The 22,912-nt window shown below is 31.0% G+C and overlaps 1 protein-coding gene across 4 annotated transcripts in view; it reads left to right on the top strand.

Moving 5' to 3' along the window:
* LOC126733709 (uncharacterized) overlaps nucleotides 1-21,951 on the top strand; it is a 193,617-nt gene extending 171,666 nt beyond the window's left edge. For all 4 annotated transcript variants that reach the window (XM_050437085.1, XM_050437086.1, XM_050437089.1 and 1 more), the window contains exons 8-14: nucleotides 89-220; nucleotides 8,345-8,520; nucleotides 8,577-8,710; nucleotides 9,266-9,405; nucleotides 16,302-16,528; nucleotides 20,477-20,666; nucleotides 20,726-21,951. In XM_050437085.1, the coding sequence (XP_050293042.1) occupies nucleotides 89-220; nucleotides 8,345-8,520; nucleotides 8,577-8,710; nucleotides 9,266-9,405; nucleotides 16,302-16,528; nucleotides 20,477-20,666; nucleotides 20,726-20,877 (1,151 nt within the window). In that variant the 3' untranslated portion in view covers nucleotides 20,878-21,951. The remainder of the gene's footprint in view (nucleotides 1-88; nucleotides 221-8,344; nucleotides 8,521-8,576; nucleotides 8,711-9,265; nucleotides 9,406-16,301; nucleotides 16,529-20,476; nucleotides 20,667-20,725) is intronic.
* The last annotated feature ends 961 nt before the right edge of the window (nucleotides 21,952-22,912 follow it).

Raw genomic sequence — 22,912 nt, forward strand, 5'->3', positions numbered from 1 at the left:
TGATAAAAAGAACACTACATCTTATTTCATTAATGCGTAGAATTAACTACAGACACAAGCATATCGTATATTGTTGTTCTTCTTTCAGAATCAGCATCACTTCCAGGTGGCAGTGACAGTAACCTTCCTGTGGTATTCGACACTTCCGAAGACCCAACTTTAAATAATCTTACCAAAACTGCAGATGTTAACTGTGATAAAACTGGCACCTGTTATGATGGTAAGTTCAAAGTGAAATCAAATAAACATATTTTTTTATTAGTTTATAGCTGATACACAACACCTTTAATCTCTTGAATAATCCAATGTCTTTATAAATCCGCTATGACAACATATAGTTCTAAAGGCTTTTGTCTAGTAAGTTATTGTTATCCAGACAGAATACATCGTAAAAAGCGCACATTCAACTGATAAACCTTATTCCATCCGAACAGTCAAAACAGAAATCCAATTTACCGTAACACGCTTACAATGAGCCTGTATTCGCTCTTGATCTTTTACCCGTATTGCCGACAGAAGATAACTTCTGTGTCTATGTAAAACAAGTCTATAAATAGAGCATCTACTCGATAAAGTACTATGCATTGTTGGGGGCCTAATATCTCCTGTAAATTGGAGATATGTTGAAAGCCCGGTTTATTTATTAAAACGGAACAAGAACCTCGACCTACCTGAAATATCTATACGACTATAAGCCAAGCAGTGTATGTGATTTAGTAATGAAGTTTCAATTATTCATGTTTGGATAAATGGCCTGGCCGGATCGGATTCATGGCTCGTATATTGCTACTGGTAATATGTTACTTTATGTAAATAGAAATCTAAAGCTCAGACAGTCTATGCTAAATTTTGTAGTGTTTTATTGCGAAGTTTATTTAATGCTTCCAAAACGTCAGTTTTTAAAATATTTCTTTTTTATTTTAAGTCCTTATGTGCAGTAGACATATAATAGTGTATATTTACGGCTATGCCAGAAGAAACTGGCATTATTTAATAAAAGAATAACAGTGGTCACACTAATTAAAAGAAATAGAAATGCCTATAGTTTTTGATACATTCAACTTGGCTTTGTCTACAAAATTACAAATTATTTGCGATCTTTTGCACTGTTTTCTTTTCATCCCATCATAGTTCAACATCCTTGTTATTTATTAACTTTATTAACAATTATTTCAGAAGTATTTTGCGGAAAGCCGAAAGCCATACACAATTTCGAACTTTCCTAAACTATCCTTATTTACATCTTTATTAAGCCGCTATCTGTTTGAGAGCGAAATTATATACCCTTTGAGGTGGAAGTTCTATATAAGGAACTTTATTTTTGTAATAATTTTAAGCAATTTCTTATCTGTACTAAAAATTTCACGCACATAGGCTAAATAATTTCAAAACCTGAGGTTATGACCTAAAAGCTTAAGTAACTTCTTGGATTTAAATAATTTGTTTATTTATTTGCTAAGGTTAACCTAAGGGTTCCTTAAAGCTAAGTTAATTTTTATATTACTGCATAATATAAATGGACACTAATCACCTATAGTTTTAAATATGTTTATACGTCTTAATTTAAGCTTTATCAATTTGTCTGACTTATAAAATATTGTTTTATAAGTGAGACAAATTTATGTTTGTACTTTTTTCTATTATAAACAGTGGTTTAGGGACATTTTTGTTATAATGATTTGATATAACAAAGTACATTCTTTCTATTAAGTATTTTTTTAACTGTTGAATCTAGCAGCTACATGTCGAAATTATTGTTTAAGATGTTTAAGAAGTTAATTTTTTATTTGCAATTTAAAATTAACAATTGGTTGAAGTATATTATTTTATAGTTAGTATATTATGTATTAGGTTGGATCAAATTTTATTCAATAATATTTAAAGTTTACGCAAAAGGTTACTGTTATTAGGTTTATCTTATGATAAAATTAAAATCCAAATAATTTAAATCAACATATAGTTGCCAATATAAAGATTTTTTTATGAACGGATTTAAGCTGACATTTAGTACAGTATATGGTACTGGTTGGAAATTTAATTTAGTATATATTATTGGAATATTAATTCTTTAATTACAAGAGATTACAAACTTTGTTTAACAGTAACAAATTTTATTTCTTTTTTCTCTATCTAAAGTTGGGCATTTCTATCTAACTCTAGATCTTGTATGTTAGAAGTAGATACTTCTAAATTTATGTTTAAATTATTTTTACTTCTTCATTTGCCTAATATTAAGGATGTTTTTACTTTGACTTTTATACTAAAAAATTTGCTTTATATTTGTCTTCAGTGAATATTATTTAGCTTTGGGCTATAAGAGAAATGGAGTTTATAACTGTTAAAGCTCGATTAAATTCTTGAATTATAATAATTTTTAAATCCTTTACTAGGTTAATCTAGGAGTTGATTGGTTGAAGTGAACACGAATCAACTATAGTTACATTTACAATAATTATATTTACACTTATTTTGCATTCAGTATCACTGTATTAAATCATTGATCCTTTAATCTTGATGATCTCTCTTTAATCTTTAATTGTAGTTTTCATAATTTTCTAATAAATTTTCTATTTAAATTTGTAATTATTATTTTACTATCGGTAGTTGTATACATTTTTAAATTAAAGCTAATCTCAAAACTAATTCTCAATCGAGTCATAACGTTCCTTTACGCCATCCTTACTTTTCATCATAAAAAGTGGTGATATATAATCAGGACTAAGACTAAGCCTATGTTATTTTCACTTCTTCGTTTGGTACATGTTTACTTTGGCTTTAATAATCCAAAAAGGAAAATAAAATATATATACTGTTATGTATCCACACGTACAACGCCACTGTAAAGTGGGTAACATAAATGAAATAAAAAATAACCCAGTTACGCTATCTACAGGCATCCACGCACCGTAGATTGGCAATAACGAGAAAACTAAAATGAAAACGGTGCGTCTTGTCGTCCCAACATACAATTTTATGTTCGACGTTACAATAACGAGAGCTTTAACGGGCAATAATAAATTTATAAGACCAGACTATTATAAGCGAAGCAGTCAGAGTTAATTGAATATAGAGTACTGAATAAGGCATTGTTTGCGGAATAATGTTGCTGCGAAACACAGCTGGAAGCGTTACACTAAAATGTTTCAAAATGAATATTGCATTATTGGACAAAAGTATTCAGCGAATGATCAATGTTTTGGCAATAATTTTCATTTTCAGTTCGAGTTTAATTGACAATGCGAATAGATGTCATATGTAGGAAATCTCTTAAATAAATGACCCAATAATTTTTTAGATTGCAAATTTGATATTTTAAAATATAATAACTTATTATGCAATATTATACATTGTGTTTTCAGACTTATTTGTTTTATTTTAAAATGTTGAAAAACCCGTCAAAAAAAGTCGATTTATGACAAGTTTTTAGTATAATTTTTTTAATACAAAATCTTCTATTGGTAAAATGGATTGTGTCTCTCTAAAAAATATTTAAAATTTACTTCATTTGTTTAATTGCTTGCTGTATTCACAACTCTTCCTTTCCTAAAAATCAGTGGTGCATTTATTTCTCTATCATGCTGCTGTTTTAAATAGTTCTTGCAAAAAAAATCTCAATGCGTTTAATCCGGGGAGCAAGCAGGCCAACAAATGTCCATTGTACGCTATCGATCTATTCGGCAATTCAATATTTAGATGTCATTTGTCAGCCCAAATAATTTAAAAAATTAACAATTAAAAAAATTAAACAATTAAAAAAATTCTTTGTTGAAAATTAGTTATCATTAAAGCATGCTAATTTTCTGCTCGCCACACATAACTGTTGTGACAATTATGTACCTCATTTCGTATAAATAAAAGGCTTTTTTCCATTTTTTTGGTGCTATTGTGCTTCTTTTTCTCCAAAGATACTATTTGGAGTACTTTGTTTCGTAATGAAAACAATATCATGCCGTCTAGTGAACTTTTAACTTTTCTAGAAAAACCACCTATCAGTCTATTGGTTAATGACCGTATTATTACTCCGCAGTTGCATTGCATAAACGCTTTATTTAGGAGTTTTAACTATTTTTACCTAACTTATTTTTTAAAATAAAAACAACTGTAAAATACAGTGATCTATAACGAACACCGTTATATGGCTTTACTCTGACTATGAAAATTGCAATGAAAACAATCAAAAGTCAAAAGAAATGCATCCTAATCTCAAAATAACCAGTACAAAGTCAATTATATATATAGGGTTAGTGGTCTATAACTCCTCATAGATTCAACTCCACGGCTTGACGGAGTAAGTTAATACGATAGCTTCTTCCAGGACTAGTTATCTCGGAAGAGGTACATCTTGATTGAATCCTATCGTAGACTAAGTAGCTGATGGCAACTATTAGGCTTCCATATATCAGGGTGATCTGACTATGCAGTTTATCCAGAACATCTAATTTGATGTCGTCGCTATGTGTGCTGAGGTTAAGTGTGGGCACCACAGCACTGTTTACTTCCAAATTGATTGTCGATGGGAAATAACGACTTCTTCATTAAGTGTGACTTGACAATCGACGAGTACAATAAAAAAAGCAATTTTTACAAATTGATTTTGATTTTGACATTCTAAATGCAGGGGATTCTTCTTTATTAGGTATAATGACTACATATTTGTTTGAACGGTCCAGCTGATTAATGATTGATTTGGAGATCTTGACCTTTACTTGTTGGCAGGTACTTCGAGTTTTATTTTCTAGTAGTTGAATGGTACAAGGACTGTTTGATGTTATTTTGTCCAACTCCAAGGTTCAATCCCTCGCGAAACTGGTCAATGTAGTACCGCTGTATCTTCTGCTGTATGTGTAGTGTAGACTAGACTCTTGCCTATGTGTACAAAGGGCCTTACCACAATACGCAGAGAGTTGTACAGGGTATGACTATTGAGGCATTAGTTTCGAAATCCTTTAAGTAACTATGCTCCATGACACCCGGTAACCTATAGCTATCCGAGATCTCATCATAAGGCAATCCATCCATAGAGATAGTCTAGAGCTCAACCGGTTTCTCAAGTTTCATTAGTTCAAGTTTAACCAGACTATAAAGATTTTGCAGAATTAAAAAAAAAAATTTAATAAAAAATGCAAAACAGATCTGATATTGTCGCCTATTTTAATCCTTTCATATGGTAACTTAAATTGGAGTTTAAAACATCTTTAGTTTTTTATAACATTATTTTTCCTCTAAAACGTAAAACAACGAAATTATATTACATTTATATTATTTTCCATTTATTTTTATAAAATGTATCCATTATTTAAATTAAATTAAATATTTCAATATTATTAAAGGTTTTTTTATATACTTGTTAATATCCATCAAGAGCAGAGTCAAGGAGAATTATAAAACAAATACGTCCGCAGTACGAAAATGGGTCAAATAAAATTTTCCCTTTTAATACAATTTCTAAAAACAACAGCATTCCCGAGCAAACTAAACAAAACAAGCGTTAAAATAATATTTTATTAATACAAAAAAGTAAACACATGCGATGGAATGAAGTTGACGAGTGAACAACAGAATAATAAATTTAATTTTCCAATAGTAGCAGCAATACGAGTTTTGCATTTTAAATAAATTTAAAAAGAAAATTAATTGCAGCTATGAAAAATAGTTTTTAGCTAGAACTCCGGTACTTTATTTAGTAATTACTTTTTTTATTGTTTACAAGATCACTTCATATAATAGGTTCAAGCGTAACAAAACCATTTCATCCAATATAAAAGAGTTTATATGGAATTTTAAGAAAACTAGAACCAAGTGTTATACATGCTTACATTTTAGAAAATTTTCAATATTTCTGAGATTGCTCTTCTTAAGTCAACCTTTTACATTGAACTTAATATCTTCGACTTCCAAAAAATAGATAATAGATCCTTGACACCATGTATCATAAACTTCTGCAAAACTTTAATATTACCAGTTTTTAAATAGGCTTAAATAATAACTTATATTTTCGAAAAATCCATTCTCCGAGAAAATAAGGTATAAAAACTCGAGGTAGAGCAGAATCCTTTCTCACGACTAATATCTGTATAGCATAAATGTAATCATATCTCACATACAATAAACCTAATTAAGAATGGATAAAAGCAGGAACTTTCATTTGGGAAACCGTTTTTTAAGCTAGTCGTTTTCTTTAGCAAATAAAAATGAATGTATAACTTCTATAAATATTAACTCTAGAATCATCCAATCATATGAGTACCAGGATACAGGATAGGTGGCAATGTATCATCAGCAAACTACTGCTCCAGCGGTCTTATTAGAGGGATTTATTAATGTGTGTTTAATATGGTAAAGTGGCAAAATTTTTGCCTGTTGTTTTTTTTTTTCTTCTTTTAAAAATTAATAAATCAAAAATTTTTAAATTAACTTGATTTATATTTTACTAGTGGTTAAAAACAAGTCAATATTTAAGAAATTATTGTAATTTCTAAACTCATTGTTTGAAATTCACTAAAAGTATGTTTACGCACTCAGTAGATGAGACCGAGCTTTTTATGTATCGTTTTGTTCAAATAAAATTTTAGGCTTATTTAATATAATTTTTGCTCTATTTATTTATATATATCTACACTATATGTTGAAATATTAAAATAATTTTCATTTTCTTTTTATTCCCTTTTAAATCTAAATGTGTAGCTGCAATTGTTCTCTTCTGAAGCTGCATCCGTTATTTATCGTTTTTCCAACCAAGGTCCTTTTAAATACCACCATGCTTGTGATTATTTCTTCTATTACATGACATACTATAATGTATCTCAACTACAGATTTTTTTTAAAAGATGAAGAATCCGTTAAGGACTTACCATTGATAAAGAAACCCTGTTCATCAAAGACATATTCGCTTAAAAGGCATTACTTCAAGTGTTTAAATTTTGTCGTTCTGTACGTTTTCACTTCATTTTCCTTTACTTTGTAAAATTTTTCTTGCCAATTTGATACGCGTTTGCAAGTTTTTTCATCATTTTAAGAAAATTATTTTATGGCTTTGCACTCAATAGTTTTTGCTAATTTAAATATTGTTATGATGCTGGTAATTTGAGAAATGCTTTATGTCAAATAATCATTTACTTCTCCATATTTGTTATTAGTCCATAAATCCTATTCAAATATAAATTTGTGTCCTCTAACATCAGTATGTTAGAGGACCAATGGTAATACTATCCATTGGAGGTTTAAAGTATTTTGTGCACTCCCAGGGTGACTAGAGGCACATGTAGTTTATGAAAAAAAGGAGTATAATAAAGGATAAATTTTAGTAAAATTGCAAATTAAATGGTAGGGAAACACTTTTATAAACTTTATAGAGTAGAATATCAGTATCCTTTAACATCAGTATGTGCCAATTCCAATAACACTGATGCTCTACAATCTTAATACTAAAAAGACTTACGGGTTTGCTTACCTTTACAGCAAATTGTCAAAAATTATTGCTTTGTATGTATCTATCTTGTATAGTCAACTCCGCCCACTAAACCATCTTTTATTTTATTTAAGGAACTAGAATTAATATGGCCTAACCTCTTGTGCTAAATTTCTCTTGAAGCTATTGTTTGTCTAGGCAAGGAGAAGTTGTTAGATATACCTATTTTGTAGTAGCAACTAAAATATCAGGCTTGTTGTACACATTTAACAATGTTCTTCAAAATCCACAAGATCTGTTTTCTTCAAAAGCTTAATCACTGACAATAAATTTGTGGTTTAATTAGGACAAAATAGGTATTTTATATCTCTACTGTGAAATATTTCTTACCTACTTTGATTGAAAGCTTAATTTCTCCACAGCCTTCTACTGGAACTTGAGCACTTTCAGCCACTATAATTTGTTTAAGAGTAGGCTCCCTTTTATTACGCCTAAAAATTAGGTGTACACTTGCACCAGAATCTAGATACCATTCATTAATACTGAGTGATTTACTAAAAAAGACCGCTGTAAAAGCAGTTGACATGTTATAATGCTCTGGCTGCTGAAACAAATGATATTCTTTTTATAAAATGATTAAAGCCGAGCAACCCACTAATTGCTTTTTATAAGATAAATACTGTTTGCATCAATTGCTTAGTACAAGAGATCCAGAAACTCAAATATTCCATAAGGTAAACGGATTACTGCAAAGTCTATTTTCATATTGTTTATCTAATTTGGATGAAATAATTCTTATTGTACAGCAGTTGTCTACCCACATCTTGTTCTTCTTCCATAAAGTTATTACAATTTCTACTTTTTTATGTCTGCTATTCTATTGAATATTACCACAAAATGATATAGTGAACAACCATTAATACAATTTTTTTTCAGTATCCGTCAACTGCAAAGACACCAAAATTGCTGTATCAGTAAGAACCAATAAACCCTTCAATGGCAGAATTTATGCCCTGGGAAGGTCAGAAACCTGTAATGTTGATGTTGCTAATAGCGATCTCTTCCGATTGGACCTTACCATGACAGGACAAGATTGTAATACACAGTCAGTGGTAAGTAAATTAAACAAAAACTAATACACAAGCCGTCATTCAACATATTTTTTTAGACCGGAGTCTACAGTAATACAGTAGTGCTGCAACACCATAGCGTAGTAATGACCAAAGCGGACAAAATATACAAAGTAAAATGCACATACGATATGTCATCCAAAAACATTACCTTCGGAATGATGCCAATAAGGTATGCACTTAACTTTAACAATTCTTGGCACTTCTTATGTCAGTGGCGATTTCTTTGCTTAAGCAATAAAATGTTTATGGCAAAACTTGCCAGTAATTTTTTACGCCATTAGAATTCTATAAAATTATCGGGCCTTAACGTAACTAAACCAACATAACTCTATAATAAAATTTGTATCTTTATATATTACGTCATAAAATGTTTACGAGGCTATTAAACCTATTGAAATATTGTAATAAGCCCTCGCGAAAGCTTAAATGTGCTTAACAACCATTACGCCTCATGCTTACACCTTAAAAAAAAGACGATACTTATTGGAGGCAGGTGACGACCAGAGCTGCACTTTCGTATTTTAAGTGTTTTTGAATAATTTCTTTGGTTTCTTAACTGTTTTTCTAATGTTGGGATATTTTGGAAGCAAATTCTTATTTATGTCCACCTGATTAAGATCAAAGAAGATATTTTTTAAAGAATTAGAGTCACAAAAGTATCTTGTAATTTGTTTTTTCCGATCATCAGTGACAATTTAAACATACTTTTAAATTTGTTTTTTAGAGACCCAGAAATGATCAGTATTACATCTGCTCCTGAGGCCCCACCACCAAGGATCCGCATCTTGGACAGCCGCCTTAGAGAAGTAGAAACAGTCAGAATTGGAGACAAACTTACTTTCAGAATCGAAATTCCTGAAGACAGTAAGTTTAATATAATTTTTTCCTACCTAACTACAATTTAAGCTTAAATAAACTAAAGCAATTTTCTCTTAAACAAAAAAGAAAAAAAATAAATTTGCGTCGACGGTTATATTGCATTTACCTTTTTCAGTGCTATCCAAGATTTATGGCTACTGTGTCCCGCTTTACTTTGTGGCAAGGTTAATTTCCTCAAAAGAATACATTTTCTGTGTAAACACTTTTATTAAAGTCATATAAAGCAGCGATACCTATGGCTAACTGTAAGTTGTATTGTAAATTAAAGTAGAGTCTTGAATTTTTAAACAATATGTTATAATGCTAAAGCGTATTTTCTTTGAAAGCTCTAGTTTTATGAGAAAATTTTGCAAGGCTAAACCAGGTCTGCTTGTCCTTATTTCTTAGAATTTATTTTCCACAAGGGATGTAAAAGGCAGTGAGAAATATGTTGGCTTTTATGTATTCTTAAAAATTTAAAAGAAACTGTTTCAAACCGAACTAAAGGCTTATTAACTATATGTAAACAGTGTTGTTTTTGTGAAGATTATATGTGGTATTTTAGTAGAATTTAATAATAATACGAATAAAAAATTAATAGATGTAAATTATATGTAACAGAACAACACAATAGGGCCACCAAGAGCTGGCCTTTAAATACGAACTCAGAATTGAAAAACAATCCTATTTTAAATACCACCTTAAGAAAATACTAGAGAATAGTTAAAATTAACTGAAACTATATTGAGATATTATAATTCATATTGCACATAGCAGATCAGATATAACATTTACCCTAAGGAGGAACAGAACTACAGACAGATCCAAGCATACGGCAAAAGAATGAAGGAAAAATTAAAAATTTCACAACGCTAGCAATTGAAATGTAGGAACTGTGTAGACTGAAGACAGCGTAATAATAATACGGTTATGGTACTCACTGCAGTCATCGCTAAGACTTTTCCGGTAATACCTAAAGGAAATTAATCTTGACCCAGCGACCCGTACGTAATTCTAAAAAGCCACCATAGTAGACATATGAAACCTGATTAAAGAAAGAATTCGTTAACTAAAGAGAAAAAACAGACTAAAATTCTGAGAATAGAACAGCACATCATAATAACAAGTACGAGAAGCTCGTACTTTGATCAGTTGGGACCAGTAGAAAAGCTTTTGGTCAGAGGAAATTATTTAAAGAAGGAAAATTAATTAGAGATTGTTTAACAGGTGCTGCCCCAGCAACGCCGTGAATCTTAGAAGTTGTAGGTTTTTCGGTTTCTTAGGTATGAAGAAGAGAACCATGATGTAAGAGCTCCGGTCTAATTTAAGTATGCTTTAATACATAATATAACTGGAGCAATTGACGTAATGATTGATGTACAATTTTTCAAAAATCTGTAAAAATTGAAGAATTTTATCCTAAATAAATCCCAAATAACAAAAATCAATCAAATCGGACCCACAGGAAAAATGATTTAGATTTTTCTGAATATTTAAAAAATTTCATATTAATAACATAAAAATAATTTTCTAAATAACCCCCGAATACCAAATTTCAATCAAATCGGAACCATAGGGAAAAAGTTTTGATTGTCACGTGACCTTAAAACTCAATATTTAAAAAATGTAAAAAAAAATTAATAACGATGCTCTAAGTCAATACCAAATGTCATTCAAATCGGGCAAATAACAAAAAGTAACAAAAAATAAAATCTCACATAAAATAATAATACATCCCGATTAGACTTTTTTTATCATTAGGACCCACTGTATTGTAATTTTTGTCTAGCAAAATGCCTTGTATAGACCACTGTGTCGCAAGAATATAATGATAACACACGGCAAATTCTAAAACGTCAAAATTTTGCCGAATTATCACGGCTAAAAGAAGATGATTTGGTAAAAGATATGCATATATTCGGATTGTCCAGAGTCTCTTGAATAATTCCATACCAATTCCTGAAAGTTTTGAGCCATTTTAAGCAGTTTATCAATGAAATTAGGAAGCAAGTCCGAGCCGATTCATCCACGTTGACGTCATGTTGTCAAGACCGTAAAAGTCGGCATTAAAATCGCGCATAGACGTCAAAATCGACCATTTTCACACGATGTTTTAGGGTCTAAAAAAAGGATTTTACCTTATGATTTGTACATGAAAAAATAGTAGAAAGCTTTAGTAACCGATTAACATCAATTCTGGACCGATTCCAATTGGATTTAGTAGTTAAATTTCGATTATAAAAAGGGTGTTTTTTCGGCGAAAATCGTAATTTCCGTTGCCATGGAAACGCGGCCATGGGTGACTTTGAGAATAGCCATTGTGCAGGGTGATGATGAGTTTTAGCGATTTTTCGCGTTTGGTACTTTTTTGGAAAAAAAAATAATTTTAGGGTACTTGTAAAAATAGTTAAAAATTAAATTTTATTATGTTATAGTAAAATGAATGGCGCATTTTGCTCGAATGGTTTTGGTTTATCCATCACATACAGGGTGCGCACAATTAATTTGCAAAGACAAAAAATTCTCTATAACTCAAAAACTTTTAACAAAAAGTTTTATCTAAAAGTAGGATTGAAATTGAAAAACATTCCATAAACCATCCATAAACCATTTTGCTCTGGGTGGCGCCGCTAAGAAGTTATTAAAAGTAGAAAAACAAATTGTGAAAAAGGGTATTTTCAACTAAACAGTGCTCTCCTTGTATGAATGATAGCGTTAAACTTAAAACACCGTTATATTCGGAAAGAATGCAGCTTTAATTACCCTAAAGTAATTTTTTTTTAGTTTTGTATCAGAAAAGTTTTACACAGAAAAAACTTTAAAAAATCAATTTTCTAGGGTTTTTTTAAATTTTTCTCCCAAAAAGAAGCATTTTATTTTAGAAAGCCTTAATGAAAATTGTAGTTCTCGATGAGGGGCACAGATCTTCTATGAGTCATTATTTCCGGAAAGATACCGATAAGCCGTCAGGGGGGCTAGAATATCACACATGTCTGAAACTTTGGACGTTAAAAAAATACTTCTCGTATGCTGAGAGTAACCAAAAACTCTACGGCACTGTCTCACGTGCATTCTAATCGATCTGTAGAGTTTCATAATATTCAAAGAACCTTAGAACATTGAAAGGCCTTTCAATGTTCTAAGCAAAGAACCATTGCGATCTGTATCGAATCAAAATTGGACAAAAATTTTATTTTGACTTTGAAGGTATCTTTGTTCTACATAAAAAAATAAATGAAAATTTGTAAATAATCGGGTTATAGTCTCATATTTCTAGATTATAAAAAAGGAAACTTCATTTCTCTAACCCAAATATCAACAAAGTTATAGGTACTTGGGTCCGACGGGTCTGAATTTTGTGCAGAAACTCTCCTGCGGGAGAGCCGCTCCATTAGAGCTTCGCTTTAATAATAATATACTACTTTAGTCATATAGTTAAAGATCCAACGGTGGGTTACTATACATAAACGTGCAGCTGCATGTCTCAAAAAGTTAATGCTATTGTCCATCAGGACGTGTAAACCAAATAAGAATCGAAATAAGAAAAACAAACATGAACCATTTTTATTATCGAGACGAGGCAAGGCACAATCTACCATGATAGGACTAATATATCTGATCAAACCGAGTGACTCACAACAAGTCTGACATTATAGTAAAGGAATAAAATATCAAACATTAAAGACGTTGCGATACCTCATGCAGACAATCACCAAAGAAAAACGCAAATATACACAGCGTCAAAAAACTTGGACCTCCCAAATTTATTCGAAAGAGAAAATATTTTTTTACATTTGTTATTAATTTATCAAAATTTCTAATTTAACAAAAAACCAACTTATGGAAAAAAATAACCACATTAATATTCCATTTCCAACTGCCTCTAGTCTCGATATATTGATTGACTCGCCTTGGCATTGAGCGAATAAGATTATCGATCTCTTTTTGAGTAATATGGCTTCACTATTCTAGCGCCGCTCAAGTGCTCAATCGGATTCATGTCCGGCAATTGTGCTGGCCAGTTCATTCACTGGGCATTGGCAAATTCTTTTCTTTGAGGTAGAACAATAGCCTCATAACATTTTCTAGGTAGTGTTTGCCGTCAGCCTTTCTTGTTTATGAATAGATAGAGTGCGATATTAATGCATAATGTCTGAACTCGTCTGAAAAAAGGACATTTCTCCATTGAGGTAAAAGCCAGTTCCTGTGAATACGGCCCCCGCTTTATGTGCTCTAGAAAGCCCCGGAACTCTTAAAGGTCTTCTTGATCACAAAATTTGTACCAGCCAGCCTTCGTCGAATTGTAGGACTAGAAATCTTAACTTTCGGTATGTTCTTCTGAAATGCGTTCTTACCACTCTGACTATGACATGCCGATTGTGTCAAACAATATTGGCTTAATATCTATCGATCCTCTCTTTCGTTTATAACACTATGACGCCTACTACCAGGTCTCTTCTTGACACCTCCAGTTTCTTAAACAGACTATTCTGATAACAGACGTCCTAGGAATACCAAGCCTTGCTTAAGTCCTATGATTTGACCAGTTCTGTTGAGGTAGAGAGATTACTCTAGCTCTATCAAAATCTGAAATTTATTGACCAGGAATTTTGTAGCGTCAGGCAAATGCTGTAGTTAAAGAAAGTGAAAAAATTTATACGAGATTAGCATAGATAATTTGCTACATGAGCAAAATTTTGTCAAAGTTATTTGACGCTGTGTGTAGGATTATTACTCCAATGGAAAAAAAGAGTATGTGAAGCCTCTACAAACTATCCATTCTACGTATAGTATTTTTGCAACTGGTTTTATGCCAAAAGCCCTACAAAGAAGCCTTGAGATACTCGGCCCTCAAAGCAAAGTCTTTAATCTTCTCCCGAAAGCAGTCGTAGTCGAAAGTGCTTGCTGCAAATCCGTACTCCACTGAAAACACAAGAAGAAATAATAATAAAGTACTTTATTGTGGAATTAATAAACTATAAAGAATGGCAACTAACTATATATTAATTTTTCCAATTTGCGGTGTGTCTAAATCCGACCTACCTCCATATTGCTCACTCGAAGCTAATTAACGTCGGCTGACTTACACCCATCATAGTGGTCCTCATTTGATTGAACATGCTCCCAACGATTTTTCCACTTTTGAAAGCAGTTCTGTTATCGCTATTAAAGCATTCATCATAATGGATTTAATCAGTTGTACATCGTTAAGTCCGTGGCCTTTAAGCCAATTTTCAATTTGGAGTCAGCCGAATCTTACTAATATAATCTTTATAATATTTAATATTCCTTAATGATTTTCTGACCTTTAGGAGTATACTCAACGGTTTTCCTGTTCAAGACCGAACAGAATAGATGTATCATCTTTGAACCGGTTGTAGCACTGATTTAATTGTGTATTGCCCATACGCTCATGCCTATACACTGTCTTTATTATTTCGATAGTTTAAAGCAAAATTAAATACGTATATCGTACAGTTTGATTTTATATACAATTTTATGCTAAAGATGTTGCAAGAAGTAACCATTATCTAAGCGTTCAAATGTGTGTGGATAACAGTTGAAAAAAAAATAAGTAAAATTATCCATTTATGTGGAATTCATATACCTGTTGCCCACTAGTATATCCAAGAGTGTCATTCATGGTATTTATTGAATATCTGGAGATCAGCAGGATATTTTCTTTATCCTGATAAATCTACTATAATGAATGGATTTTTTTTCTATAGGGGTATTAAAGATAATTGTAATATTTTTTCTTAAATTAAAACGTACTGATTAGAACATCCACGTGAGATGATCTCCAAGACACCAAGCAAATAATTTGACGAAAACAAGAACACAAAGTCAGTTTGTGAAATTATAACTTTCTGAGTTAGTATCAGAAGTTTTAACAAGTTTTAGAGAAAAGGTTTAGAATAGATATGAATTAGATGAGAGTTATTACTAAGGTTAATGTTGGTTTATTTTCTTCTTAATTCCAAAATTATATTCTAGGCTCAAATCGAAAACAAAATTTGATAACCAAGGAGCAATTGTTTTTTTTTGGATATTTTATGTAAGCTTTATTTTGTCACAATTACCATAGAAATAATTTTAGATCTTTTTTTATCATATAAATTGGTGCAAAAATATTTTATTCAACATATTTAATAAAAGGTTACTTGACCCCACGGTATTGCTTCTTCCATTGAAAAGCTCCAAAATATTAAATTAAGTTTTGCCTTCAAATATAAAGAAAAATAAACAAAAAATAAAAATCCTTTTAAAACTTAAACAAAGACTCACTTCTGCCATCTTTTGAAACTGCACTGTTCAGCTCCTTTCTTCTCATCAGTATGCTGTAAATTTCTATAACACAAAAGCCCTTTAAGCTCCATATTGCCACACGGGTCACGTTTTATTATGTAGCTAATTTTCTGATGCACAAAACATTGTGAAGGATAAAAAATTGAGGAAAATATTCTTTAAAATTCGGTTAAAAATAGTTGTAAAACTGCAATTTTATCGTGCAAACTAAGTCAGGGCTCTAAACTTCTTAATGTCTGCAGTTAGTGCAGTTATAAAAACTTTAATGGGAGTAATAGTAGAAAACCCGCATGTTAAGCACGCCTAGTATGGTCCTATTTTATATTTCGTTTTCGTTGGATGAGCTAAAAGCATTAGTTTTAATGTTCCATTTCTGCACTAGCATTATAGGGATTGAGGGTTAGAGCCACGTAAATAGGACTTGAATACGTAAGCGAATGGCGTCTGTTCGCATTAAAGGATGTTATAAATAGTAATATAAGCTGTACAAACAAATGAAATTACTTATTTTCAGGAATTATGTATTTTTCGCTGTTTTTATAATTTAATCTTTAAAATGAATGTTATAAAACAAAACCGTTTATAATTTTTAGCTCCGTATGGTATTTTTGCAAGAAGCTGCGTGGCAATGGCCAAAGACGCCAAGAGCACATTCGAAATCATCGATGACGATGGATGTCCAGTTGATCCCAGCATCTTTCCAGCTTTCACTCCTGACGGCAATGCTCTTCAGTCAGTATACGAAGCATTTAGGTTTACAGAATCGTATGGTGTGATCTTCCAGTGTAACGTTAAATACTGTCTTGGGCCTTGTGAACCAGTAAGTAGCACATTTATTTCCTTAGTAATCTTAGGTTCTTCTTGTAAGTATAAAATTCCACAGGATATTTAATTTCAATTCATTCGGAGAAAATTACAAATTTGGTGGACGTTATTAGTTAGCTAGTTTATTAACACTCATTAAATTTATGTCTAAATAAGAAAACGAAATTTTGTAAAGTGGTGAATTTGTATATACATTTATTATACAAAACTCCAAGTGAATAGTCCTTTTCTTTTCCCTGTGATTTTAACTTATATTTAAACCATATGTAACCATAACCATAAACCATGCCCCCATACTTTAACCCAATTCTTTATATTGCTACTAAGTTGAAAACTCTAACTTCAACTAATTTAAAATATATAGATTTTTCTCTAACCTTAGCAATACCAAAAAATCAAGAAGTTGCATCCAATACTCAACATCAATGAGTAACATATCCAATTAAATAGTTAAGGCTCTAAATTAAAAACTTAAGGAACTCCGAAGAAACTAATATAAATTATCAGATCTCCCTCTCTCGGAGCTTAGCCTATTTAGCAAATAATATTTAACCAATTCAATCAAAATAGTTAGTTTATGTTATTGTACCTTATAGAATAGTTTTTCTATATTTCTACATCTCTCATTAACTTGGTTTTTTTCACTAACTGCTTTATAAATAAATTAAGCAAAGTATATTATTAAATTTGTTATTGTAGATTTATTGGCAGAATCTCATGTTAGCCTTCAGATATTTATTATTTATTAAACTGATTATATATTACACTGATTTTCTTCATACAATTTATTAACCAACGCTATCTAAAAGACTTTGGAAACAATAATTTATTTTTTTAAGTAATGGGATAACTGATATAATAGGTTAATGCTTTTAATAGATTGAAGTTCTTTCTTCTCATGTACTATTGTTGAACATGTAAAGGAAAAATATATCGTAATATATGTATCGGTTTAAAAACGTCGTTGTCCGATGTTAGTCTCCCTTGTTTTCTACCATTTGGTGGTACCCATTTCATGGCAATTTTGGGCAGTCTTGTTTCTTTGGATCCTTTAGACATGTCCGTACCATATCAGCTATTTTTGCTCTATGCCTGTCATTATCGAACCATATGTTCCCGTTCCTTGTCATACGCCGTCATTTCCGATTCTATCTTATCTTAATATACCCAGTGATCTCCTAAAAATATCCATTTCAATCGCTTCAACTTCTCATCGATTTTGTTCCGTTATTCCCCATGTCTCTGCTCAATAAGTTAAACTGCGTTTAATGAGTGTTTCATATAAGTTGTATTTTTGTTGTTTCCTAATTTCGTTACTCCTTAGTACACCATTTAGACATCCTATAATTCTTCTGGCTTGTGTTCGTTTCTTTATTAATCTATCATCTTTTCCAGGCGAGTCAAACTTCACACCAAGATACGTGTAAACGTTGCAACCAATTACTTCATCTATCCCTAGATTGTTCTGTTCCTATGAAATCATATTTTGTTTTCTGTATATTGTAAGTCGTCTTTATCGTTCGCTATGATAACTTGATCGTCAGCAAATTAAGTAGACAATTGGCTCTTACAAGTTATTACCGATTTTTTTTACCGAATTTAGGCTCTTCAAAGACTCTATAATAGAGTGACTAAGATTGCTTTCCACAACTTCTTGACAAGGACTGTATCATAGGCTTCCTGAGGATCTATGAACATAACATGAGTTTCTTGGTTGACAGCTGACGTTTTTTCTAAAATTAGTTTTAAGCAGAAGATGTTATTCGTGCAGACTGACTGATCTTCTTCTTTGTTTATATATTGCTGTTCAAAGAGATCTCGGATACTTCTCCCATACAGACGTTTCATATGGTACTGGCTACAGATATACCTGTGTATTTCGAACATTCAATTTTACTTCCTTTCTTATATATACGATATATTTGTCTTCTTCTATTCTGCAATGATCTCCGTTTAGGTATGGATTAACGCACACAGTGAGTTGTTGAAACAGTTTTTCTGACCCACATTTGATTAATTCAGTAAAAATTCCGCCTGTACCTGCAGCCTGATCGTTTTCAAATTTCGTTCTGCATTCTTGATTTGGTCAATATTGGACCTAATTGTATCAGCCTCTACTATCACATTTGTAGTTATGTTTAGCAAATATTCTTCTCTGTTTTCAGTCAACCGCTTTTGATAGTGATCGGTCCATTTCTTTGTTGGTATAATTTCGACATTTGTCTTATTTGAGTCGGACTTTATTAGTTTTTTATGAATTTTCAGGATTCTGCGCACTTTTTTCCATCTGTATAGGTGTTAATTTCCGTACACTTTTTGCCCTACATCTCTTTCTGTGCTAGATTCATAGTTCTTCTGTTTGTTCTTTTAATTTCTAAGTGTTGGTTTCTGCCTTCCTGGTGCTTAACCATTTTTGATATATTCCACCAGAGTTTCTTACTATGCTGCGCAATTTTTCAGTCTGACTTCTTCTTCTGCAGCGCTTTGTATAATGTTCACTATAATATCATATACCTTTTTTAACAGGTTGTTGGTGTACTGTCATAAGAAGTTTCTCGTCTAGTTTGTTCTGGTACTTTCACAGGTTAGACTGTTTACATTATATTGATTGTTTGTGCACTTCTCTGTTCATTGTTCATCTATGAACTTCTCAGATCTGAATGGGACTAGCAGTTTTGCTCTGACTATATACTGGTCTGAGTCGCAAGTGGTTCCTCTATATGCTCCTACGTCATTTATTCGTAATATGGTATTTTGTTATCGTATATCATAATAAACTTTTTTAAATAAATTTTCTATGTCTTCTATAAAAATAATAATTTCATTAAGTGATTTTAGTATTTACTATATACAGGGTGTTTCATAATTAGTGCAACATACTTGGAGGGGTTATAGAGGGCCTCAAAATAAGCAAGTTTGCGCCATAAACCCCTATCCGAAAATAATTAGATTTTGAGATACAGGGTGCTAAAATTTTAAGAAAAAATCTTATTTTTAACATTAACAGTGACAAAAATTCACTTTCTAATACCAAAATTCCACATTAAAAGCAAGTAATTTTTCTTCCTTATAACAAATACCGTAAATATTACCAAACAAATGAAACTAAAAATTTAAATTATAGCGAGAAATAAATTTCGAACAAAGGATTTTATTTTTTATGCGAAAACGGTACGTCGGAGAAAACAAAGCCAAGAGACGAAATTTACTCTAAATTAAATGAGGATTTGAAAATTATTTTTTATTTGAAGGTAAAATAAAAAAATTAAATTATATATTCAAAAATAGTACTAAATGCATAGAAACTACCTACTAATTTTCAAAAAAACATCTACAGAGATGTAAAATTTATCGTGAAAAAGAAGATTATTTTTTTAAATGTTATCACCTTGCCTGTATATCAAAATCTAATGATTTTCGGTTAGGCGTTTAATGTGCAAATTTGCTTATTTTGAGGCCCTCTATAACCCCTCCAAGTTTGTCCCACTATACCTATGAAATATCCTGTATACTACATTGTAGTATATATTTACAATATTGTATAATCTATCTAATAAATTGTCACCTATACGTTGTAAGTCTTTTAACTTTTTTCCTACTTCTCCTCACCAGATGCGCTTCTAATCTCGTACCTTTTATTTATACCTTCAATCATTCCTGGTCCGTAGCTTTTGGGATTGTTTTCCCTATTTTAATAGTTTGATTTGTTGAAGTTATTCTTTTCTCATATATTTAGTATTTTACCCTTTTAACTAATTCGTTTTCAGAAATTTGGCTTTCCATACTATATACACTTATACAATGTATACCATTTATGTCTTCCAAATTAGAATCAGCCTTTCGGAATTTTTCTCTTTCTCCAAACATATTTAGATAATTCATGTGATTGCCTCATCAATCAATACTTATTTTTATAAATATTCTTTAACATATTTTTTTTCAGGCTGTTTGTGAATGGGGAAGAGACTCAATCGAATCTTGGGGAAGAAAGAAGAGAAGCATCCAAAATCAGACCGAAGAAGAAAAAGACGAAGACATGACCCTAAGCCAGGAAATCCTCGTATTGGACTTCGGCGACGAAAAGCAATCCGAATATTTAAAGAGTGATTCAAATAGTGCTGATTTTGGAAAAGGTAAGCTATCATTAAATATTCATGGGTAAAATGTATTATAAAAATTTATTTTTATTTAGACAAAACTGTGACCATCATTGAGCCTTGTCCGACCAAGACATCCGTGTTGGCCCTAGGAGTGACTTGCGCGCTTTTAGTCCTTCTCTACGTAACGACGTTATTCTGCTACTACATGAAGAAATGGCTGAGCCCCAGTAAACATCTAGCTTAATCTAGTGCAATATGGAATGGTAGTGGCGGTACTTTAAATTCATAAAGATTCCGTATCTTGTACCTTTTTAATTGAGCTATATGATAGGCTCGTTAGAATAGTAGTTTTATGCATTAATTTAATCATTCTGGTATTATATGATACATTCCTTTTTAAGTTACTGAATTAAGATTTAAGTGAAATAATTTTTGGGGTTTTAACAAGACTGTAAATAGCCTTAGGAAAGACCAAGAAAAGGGAACAAAATAGAACCCCGAAATTTATTTCTAGGCTATTCAGTACAACTAGCTTTGGCCTTATAAAGAATTTTTTGTTTGGAACCAAAAAATACAAAGTGATTGGAAGACTCAATCAGCTAGTTTTCTGAATACTTTTAGAAATTTCACCGAGTTTCTTTAAAACAGTTTTTATGCCTAATAAAATAATAAGAGACGCGGTGGACTGTTTATATTTATATAAACAGAAGACGCATTTAAAATACTTAAGTAAATTATGCTCTTTGTATGATCTTAATAAATTCTTAAAACCTTACATTAGTGGAACATTAAGGAATCAATTTCAAAGATTATACGAAAAGCATCGGCTAGATAGTTTAAAGACTTATGAATTGATATTATTTTTTAAATAGACACATTTTCTTGGGCACGGGTGTAGGTTTCTTATTGGTGGTGGGTTGCTGTGATCTTAAAAATTGCATAAATTTTTTTACTGTTACAAACTACAGTTTTTGGCTTAAATTATTATGTGATCTTAATATGAATGAGAAGGTTGTGAAATTTTTTGTTTAACTCTTTTTATGAGTGATTTTAACGAAAAAAAGTTAATTATAATGGTTTGTAACAATAAGATAAAATGCTTAATTAAAAATTTTTAGTGATTTTCTGATATTCTAATTTTTAGTTACTTATTAGTATTTATTTAAAATGATTTTAGAATAATTAGGTAACTGTATATATTATATTTTAAATTATTAATACAGATCTGTAGTAATTGATAACCATTTATTAAAACCCTAATTAGTATGACATTTCTTTTTTATACAATTATATGTACTAGGATTATTAATAAATTTGCGATATAAAATCTAATAACAATGGTATTTTTGTTGTACCTCCTAGCAAGGTTTGTGTGGACACAATTGGTGTGGCATCTTTGGGCAAGTCAAACTTAAGTTCTAATAAAATAATAGATAAGATTCTAATGGACGCATTATTTAGCATCTAAAAGAGATTCTTATTTTAAATATAATCAATTATAGTAAACGTAACATTTTAAATTTAGAAGTATACTTGTCGCACAGTATTGCAACTTATAGGGAAATCAGGACAAAAATCATTATTCAACTATAAGTTAAAGTAACCATTTTTTTGGTTTTATTTATACATGGACACTTTTACCAACAACCTATCAAATTATAGTTTGAATAGGAATTAATGTTATTATAATTAATATTATGTTTATATAGGGTGAAACAAATCAAGACAAAAATCATTATCTAATTAAAAGTTAAAGTAACCAATTTTTTGGTTTTATTTATATATGAATACTTTTACCAACAACCTATTAAATTATACATAGTTTGAATAGAAATTGGTGTCTTTATACAGGGTGAAAAAAAAGAAGTTATTTACAACACTAAACATCTTCGGGTACATTATCATTTTCTAAAAGTAACGAACGCACGTTTGAGGTTATTAACCACACATACATTAGCAAATTTTCCTCACTAAATAAAAAAAACTAAAAAAGTTGGTGAGTGCGAAGGATAAACCACAAAAAGAAAAATCAATTATTATTGTTGCAAATCGGTCATTTATGACTTATGAGAAAGATCTTGATGTTCTTAATAAGGGTCTTAACTTTGCACCAGTTTTAAACTGCAAAAACAACCTGGAGGATATTATAGTAAGTGTTGAATCATCAATTCAGTACTTGCCAGAGTCTTCCAAAGGTTTTGCTAGGGAAACGATTCGGAACCAAATTAGAAGAAATCTTATTAAATCAAAAAACACATCAGGTTCTATTATTGTTAAAC

Source organism: Anthonomus grandis, chromosome 3 (assembly GCF_022605725.1).
Source record: "Anthonomus grandis grandis chromosome 3, icAntGran1.3, whole genome shotgun sequence".
Classification (NCBI taxonomy): Eukaryota; Metazoa; Arthropoda; class Insecta; order Coleoptera; family Curculionidae; genus Anthonomus; species Anthonomus grandis.